The sequence below is a fragment of the Mus pahari genome, chromosome 9 (genome assembly GCF_900095145.1).
Source record: "Mus pahari chromosome 9, PAHARI_EIJ_v1.1, whole genome shotgun sequence".
Classification (NCBI taxonomy): Eukaryota; Metazoa; Chordata; class Mammalia; order Rodentia; family Muridae; genus Mus; species Mus pahari.
The window spans coordinates 89,357,496-89,365,531 of NC_034598.1; the positions used below are offsets into that span (position 1 = coordinate 89,357,496).

The 8,036-nt window shown below is 43.5% G+C and overlaps 1 protein-coding gene across 3 annotated transcripts in view; it reads left to right on the plus strand.

The window, feature by feature from the left end:
* Positions 1–8,036, plus strand: part of Prdm4 (PR/SET domain 4) — a 25,059-nt gene extending 17,023 nt beyond the window's left edge. For all 3 annotated transcript variants that reach the window (XM_029542452.1, XM_021204555.2, XM_021204553.2), the window contains 2 exons: positions 834–1,002; positions 6,575–8,036. In XM_029542452.1, the coding sequence (XP_029398312.1) occupies positions 834–1,002; positions 6,575–6,887 (482 nt within the window). In that variant the 3' untranslated portion in view covers positions 6,888–8,036. The remainder of the gene's footprint in view (positions 1–833; positions 1,003–6,574) is intronic.

Genomic DNA, 8,036 nt, shown 5'->3' on the forward strand with positions numbered 1-8,036 from the left:
CCTGCCTGCCTGCCTGCCTGCCTCCCTCCCTCCCTTCCTTCCTTCCTTCCTTCTTCCTCCTCTCCCTCCCTCCTCTCCCCCTTCTGCCCCTCTCTTCTTCCCTTCCTCCCTCCCTCCCTCTCCCCCTTCTCCCCCTCCCTTCTTCCCTTCCTCCCTCCCTTTTTCCCTCTCCTCCTTCCCTCCCTTCTTCCCTTCCTTCCTCCTTTCTGCTCCTCACTCCCAATTTGCTAACCCTTGTCCTAGAATTTTCTTACAATATACTTGGAAGGATTTAAATTCAGTTCTGCTTTGTGAGATTATACTGTGGGTTTATTTTATTTTTTAAGAAACAAAAATATAAATTATTCAATAAAGGCCTGTAGATAGGCGCTATAGTTTGTGAGTTATCTCTCCCTTTTGAAGTGAGTCCTTATCCCAGGTTAGCATCAGGCTTTCTGAGGCTGACCACCATACTTGTCTAATAGGTGCTGGAATTGAATCCCAGGCTTTAGGTAGGCCAGACAAGTGCTTCATACGGTTACATTGTTAATCCCAAGTTCTTTTAACTGGGAAGGGACTGATAGCATTACTTTTCCCCTCAAAGTTTGTATGTGTGCCTGCTGCAAACACATGCACTTTTAGATGAGAGGTCTTAGGAGGTCAGACTTACTGGCCTTGCTAGCTATCGTTTAGGTTATAAATGGGATGACTTAGACTGTTTGTAGATAGACAGTGTAGGGGAGTGGAGTCAGTTCTGCTTGATTCTTTCTTGGGCTGTTTCTCCAAATTTACCTGCTTGTCAGAGAATCTGTAGTTATTTTATTCTCAGTGTGATATCCTGGAATCATTTGCAGGTCAGAAGAATTATAGGTGTACTTTATGTGACAAGTCTTTCACGCAGAAGGCTCACCTGGAGTCTCACATGGTCATCCACACGGGTGAGAAGAATCTCAAGTGTGATTACTGTGACAAGCTGTTCATGCGGAGACAGGACCTCAAGCAGCACGTGCTCATCCACACGCAGTAAGTATCCCATAGTGAGGGTGCTGCGTGTCGGAGGTGATCCACTGTGTGTGCATTCCTGAGCCTGAGGTGCTGGGTGTGCATCTGTGTCTCCCTTACAGTCTTGGGTCCAGATAAACCGAGCAGTCCTTTGTCAGAGTCCTGCCCTGATACCCAGGTACTGAGGTGGGGCACAGAGTAGACAGACCAGAGGCTAATGTCCTCTGGCTATTACATTCCTGTTATTATGATGGGGGCCAGAGCTGATGGTTTCTGGCAGTTGACTCCTGCTAATAGCAGCAGGGGATTAGAAAAAGAAAATTACTTTGGCTCTTTAACTCAGGGGCTTCTCACTGGCCAGTTGGAGCTCATTAACTCTTCCTGAGCCAGAGAGAAAGAAAAAGGATAAAGAGAAAGTCATATATACACACCTACACACTCACTGACTCTTAGGTGGACCTGACCATCAGTTTTATTTCATCAATTTTACAAGTGTGTATGCACGCACACAGATGTATATGAGTACATATGTATATATGTATATATGTACATAGGTACACACCTACAGACAGACATATATGCATATGTCCACATAAACAGGTTTGATGGGTAGTACAGAGCCTCAACAGCCACACCTTATTTTTTTTCTCTCAGCCTTTTTATAGCTTCTTAGACAAAAGTTCTTTATAAAATTACCTCACACATAAAATGTTGCATAAAAAGGATGTTGATAGTAAGTTCAAAGCGGTATTTCATTCTCTAAGCTCATAAGTTCAAAGCAACAGTTTCATGTGGCTTTGCTTTATCTTACTGTATACATATGGCCTTATCCTTTGACTTGACCTAGAATGAATGTTTTTTCTTGATCATAATTTGTCCCAAGACTACATATCTTCTTAGTGCAATTTATGAAAGCTCATTGTATTCCTTATTATGCAGCTTTTACTTACTATTCTATGAGGCATAGGCATGTTCTAGTCTTAATTCTAACTTTATTTATTTATTTATTTTGGCAAACCATCTCCTTAAACGTTCTTCCTAAAATTATTTGAATCAAGTCAGGAGTTCTAAAAAGTTATTAATTCAGCTAAACAACGTTATTATATGAAAGTACATCTTTATATTGATCTGTAGGAAATATGCCAACAGGTAACCTGATGCCCAGGAATTATTAGGCTATATAGTAGGGGTAGGAAAGGCATGTCAGCTGTGAGAAGCAATCCTGTGATGAAGTCCTAAGGTCCATGCCTCTCAGAGTGCACCCATCCCAGCCATGCATAATGCTGGGCCATCTCCAGAAAGCTCACTTGCTTTCCATAGCCTTTCCTACGTGTGCTGTGCCAGTCCTTAGGCCATACTGTGGAAGATTTCACTTCTCTGTTTCTGTTCTTATTTTCATATGTTCTTTGTATTCATTTTATCCATGTTTTTAAAACAATAAGTTTTTTTTCTTTTTTTTTTTTTTTTTAAGATTTTATTTATTTACTATATGTAAGTACACTGTAGCTGTCTTCAGACACTCCAGAGGGCATCAGATATTACGGATGGTTATGAGCCACCATGTGGTTGCTGGGATTTGAACTCTGGACCTTCGGAAGAGTAGTCGGGTGCTCTTACCCACTGAGCCATCTCACCAGCCCAAACAACAAGTTTTTTAAACCACCTCTTTGATGCTTGATGCTCAGTGTTGTGCCAGGGACAGAGATAAAGACATTGCCCTTATCTTCAGACAGCTCCAAGTTTGGAAAGTGAAATAAGTCAGTCATTACCTTGCTGAAGACAATACAAAAGCAGTGCTTGCGCCTTATCTAGCAGTATACTCCTGCCATCCCATCCACTCAGGAGTCTGAATCAGACAGATTGTGAGTGAGAGGACAGTCAAAACACGAGTAGAGGTTGCTGGAGAGGGGGCTCAGTGGTTAGGAGATTCCAAGCACCCACATAGAGGCTCACAACAGACTATAACTCCAGTTCTAGGGGTTCCAGCATGCCTCTTTTAGGCACCGGGCTGGCAAGTGGTGCACAGACATACATGCGGGCACAACATTCATAAACATCTTAAAGCTGGATGATGGTGGTGCAAGCCTTCAATCCCATCACTTGGAGGTAGACATCTCTGTAGGTTCAAGGCCAGCTCAGTCTACAGTGCCAGTTTCCAGGACAGCCAAGGCTATACTACATAGAGAAACCCTGGCTTGAAAAACAAAACAAACCCAAACCAAACAAAACAAAAATCAAAGGGTTGGCAGTACAGCTAAATAATATAGCAATTATCTGGCCTAAGACAAGAGGTCCAGTCCACATTACTGAAGAGGGGTGCATAAGCCAGCCTTGGGGATCAGCCACACTTCCTAGTAGTTTGAGCTTAGTCATAAGATCAGTTAGAATTAAGAAAATAGAGAAGGATAAGGAGTTAGGATGACATTCTAGGCGGCAGCAAGGGTGTGAAAATACCATAGGCAGAAACATAAAAGCAGAGAGCATGGAACGTGTTTCTCTGTTAGAAAATACTACTTTGGAGACAGTGGTAAGAGGCAGACTCTACATCACAAGCAGTCTCTTTTTTTGAGATACAATCTCATGTATTCCTGGCTGGCCTTGAACTCACTGCATAGTTAGAGATGACCTAATGAGGTAATATTAGTGCTGTGATCACAGGCATGTACTGTTTGTGTAGTACGGGGGTCCAACACAGGCTCTCAATGCTAGGCAGGCACTCTACTAAGCTGTCTCCCCGTTGAAGGTTTACCAAGGAAATTACATTTCATTCTCAGAATAATGGTGTGCTGTGAATAGATTTGACTCCCCTACCCACTGCCTGCTGGGCAGTTCTGTGCTAAGGGTGTGTGTGTGTGTAAATTGTGGTTAATAGAGAAACAAACATTTTTTTTTTAGATGTTTAGTTTACTAGTATTAGTTGTATATATGTAGTTGTGTGGGCATTTATGGACTTTAAGGAAAGGGGTGTCATTATTTGGTGACATACCTCTTCTGTTTCAGATGGACAGAGGGTAATTCAAGGGGGACAAGGGGTGGGGGGTGGGGCGTCAGGCAGGAGATTACCTAGGAATGTTTTACTAAATTTGGGTGTAAAAAAATGGTCTCTCGGGGCTGGTGAGATGGCTCAGCAGGTAAGAGCACCCGACTGTTCTTCCAAAGGTCCTGAGTTCAAATCCCAGCAACCACATGGTGGCTCACAACCATCCGTAACAAGATCAGGCGCCCTCTTCTGGAGTGTCTGAAGACAGCTGCAGTGTACTTACATTAATAAATAAGTAAATCTTAAAAAAAAAAAAAAAATGATCTCTCCTGCTGTTAGTCATAGTGGTAGTAGGCAGAAGCAGTAGATAGTGTTTTCCTCAGCTTTGAGCAAGTGTTGAAGGACGTGAAGTTCACTGTAAACTTTATATTCTAAAGAATCTCTTTGGTTTCAACTGAGGACTCAGGATCTAGTGTAGTTCTCAAAAGGACTTTTTTTTTCTCCTTTTTTGGTTAGAGAGTTTTGCTTAGCCTAGTTTGATCTCAACTTCCTGATTAGCTGGGGTCGCAGGTAGGCACTACTGTATTGCTATACTACCCGAAAGAGTCTTTTAAGCATGTATTTGTATGCGCTCGTTTGTGTGATGCATACATGCCATGGTACTCATGAAGGTCAGAAGAAAACTTACGGATGCCCCCATCCTCCTTGTGAGTCTTGGGAATTTACCTCAAGTTGTCAGGTCTCAGGCAAGTCTTACTTGCCAAACCTTCTTGCTGGCCCTATAAAGGATCTTTTACAACAGTCTTCATTATTTTCATTGATAGTGTGAAATTCTGAGTGTCAAATAGATGTTGTACAGTATGAGAGGTGAGAAGATCTCTAGGGTCATGTACGTGTTGTCCTCTGCCAACAGCAGCATCAGCGGGAGGAGGTAGCCACAAGTGCACTGCAAGTTGGGCACTTGGCGGAATGAGCCAGTTCCCTGCCCTCGCCTCCAGAGCTGTGAGGAAAGAGTACTGTTTGCTATGTTCCCAGCCTCCTGGTTGGAGGGTAGGTGGTGAGAGGGATGTGAGAACAAGAGCTTCCGTTTCTTCCTCTTATTTTAAGACACATTTCTAGGCTCCATATTCTCTGCTATGTCTAAACCCAGTTCCAAAAAGCCCCACCTCACCCTGGAGGTTAGGACTTCAAAATAGGAATTTAGGGCTTTGGGAGATGGGAGAGACTCAGTGCTAATGTAAATGCTGCTGCCTCTTATAAACACGGGGATGTTAACAACTGATGACAGGGTCCCTCCCCCCTTAGGGATTCTCATGTCATTGGCTAGGACTAGAGCCCCAGCTTAGCATTTTCCCTTCCTTCCCCCAGTGTCTTGAAGTGTGGTCATATAGGAGTGTACCTCCAGCTAAATTTGCCCTCATTATTCTTTCTGAAGACTTATTTTAAACTCAGTGTGTTTGTGCACACATGAGTAAGGCTATTGAGGTCAGAAGAGGGAGGGCCTCGGATTTCCTCAAGCTGACAGGAAGTTGTAGGACATGAAGGTGGGTACCGGGAACTGAAATCAGGTCCTGCAAGAGCAATCCACACACTTGACCCCTGAGCCCCTGCAAATCTTGCTGTTTTAAAAAGGTCCCCATGAGACTGAATACACACTGTGGGACATACTCATTTTCAAAGTGTCTCTGGCAGATGGGAATGTTACTTCGTTCTGAATACCACACAATCAAGGTAGTTTGGGGGGAAGTTTTGTTCTGATTGAGCTTCTATTAGCCTCTGGCCTTTAATTCTGACACCTGCCCTCTGCAAAGGTTTAAACATAGATTTAATACTTTTTTTGGGAGGTGTGTGTGTGAGGGGGTGAAGGTATGTGCTGTGAATTGAAACCAGGATCTTCCACAGGTGAGGCAAGTGCTCTACCACTGAGTTACATTCCCAGTTACTTATGTAATGTGTGGTCACTGTCATCTTTGCATATAGCTCTCTTTTTATCAGGGCATATGTCTATCTATACTCTGCAGCTTGACCTATTGGTTAGTTTCAAGTTTGGTCCCTCAGGTGAACACAGGATTTTATGATTTGTTTAAGGAGGGGGGAGGAGAGTTGTAGTTCTGTGCTTGCTCAGTGTGCATCAAACAGCAGAGCTTTTATTTTTTTTGACCTTGAAGGTGGAAGCACTTTTGATCTAAGTGTATATTTTTCCTGTGTATATCCTAGATGTCTGTCTACCTATCCATCTATCAATATAAACCTGTATGTATGTATGTATGTATGTACACACACAGAGATGTAGATATTCTTGCTTATGAAAATATAAAACTGAAAGTCACTAGAATATCTGTGAAGAATAAGAAACCAGTTGCAGACTCTTTGTAAATACTTCATATTAATGGAATGGAACAAACTACAGGTACTTGGGCACCTTGAGTGAATGTCACAGGTTTCATTTTCAGTGAAAGAAACCTATACTGGATGGTCCTGTTTGCATAGTACTCTAGAAGGGAAAAGCAGCCTGGTTCTTAAAGTTCCTGTAAAGACCTGAGATTAGGGAACTTGTGTGGCTTGATTGTTGTTTACACACCAAGCAGATGTCACTTTTTGTGTTTCTCTTAGAGAACGCCAGATCAAGTGTCCGAAGTGTGATAAACTGTTCTTGAGAACAAACCACTTGAAGAAGCATCTCAATTCTCATGAAGGAAAACGAGATTATGTCTGTGAAAAATGTACAAAGGCTTATCTAACTAAGTACCATCTCACTCGACACCTGAAGACCTGCAAAGAGCCCACCTCCAGTTCCTCTGCACAGGAGGAGGAAGAGGATGACGAGTCAGAGGAAGATGATCTCGCAGACTCCATGAGGACAGAGGACTGCAGGATGAGCAGTGCTATTTACTCAACAGACGAGTCTCTCTCCACACACAAATAGGAGGAGAAAGCAACTGCTTTGGACGGAACGCACATTGGGAAAGCATAAAACCAACCCACTGTTAAAAGTGGACGGAGTGGGGATAGCAAAGCACTTACAGAGGATGTCCAGTGGATTCTTGAAGATGGACTGGCAGACGGGGCATGCGTCTGTCCTACTTTTCAGTAATGGGTGGCAATGAGAGGGCCAACTTTTACTATCTGTTCTTTAAGTGTAAGTTTGGAGACGAATTTATGCTGAGTCAAAGTGCCCTTTTGTCCACACAAATCAGATTCTGCTCACGTTGTTCCATTTCCCCCCTGCCAGTGTGACTTGAGCCATCCATCCACTGCTAACTACACGTTAAGCACTACTGTAAGGCTTGCATTTCAGAGAGAGTTGTAACCGCAGTGCACGTGTTAGGACGACTGTCATTAGTTAGAGAGGAATACCTGCCTACCTTCTGGCTCCTGCGTCTCCGTCTTGGCAGGGCTTGAGAGGGCAGGTCAGGAAGCAAGCGTGGACCTGAGGACAGTAGCTGACAAGAAAGGTCCAGAGGCCCACCTTTGCTAGAAGCCAAGGTTAGCCACCTGGCTATGTGCATGTGCACATCTTTGTGGTCTGGTCATGTCTCTTCAGGAAAGCCTTCAGTCCTTCAGAGAGGACCTAGAATATTACCCGTGTTCAGAGAACGCATGTTGGGTAGGTCTAGTCAGCAAGTGCACATGGGCTCGTCTGACAAGATTGGTTCTTCTGCCCACAGGAGGGAGGAGGGGAATGATGGGTTTTTTGAAATGTAGGTTTACTTCATGAAAACCATTAAAATGTTGCAACAAGTAGTTCCAAATGCATTGTGGGTTTCAGTTAGACCTTCCCAGTTGTCTTCCTTGCTGACGGTCCTCACCAGCTAAGTGTAGAGGATACCAAAGGATTTGGAAGATGGAGGCTTATTGGTCACTCCTGTGAGCAGGCATACCCAGCTTTTCTCCAGAAGCAGACACCCTGAACTTGACAGGATCGATGAACATGCCTTCCTGCTCAAAGGCACAGCCTTGGCTTGAGTAGAGGACTCTGCTGGGAAGGTTTTGCTGCTAATGTATTTATAGAATGAATGTATTTCATTCAAACCTGTATTCCTCTAGGAAGAATTAAAATCATTTTTAATGAAAA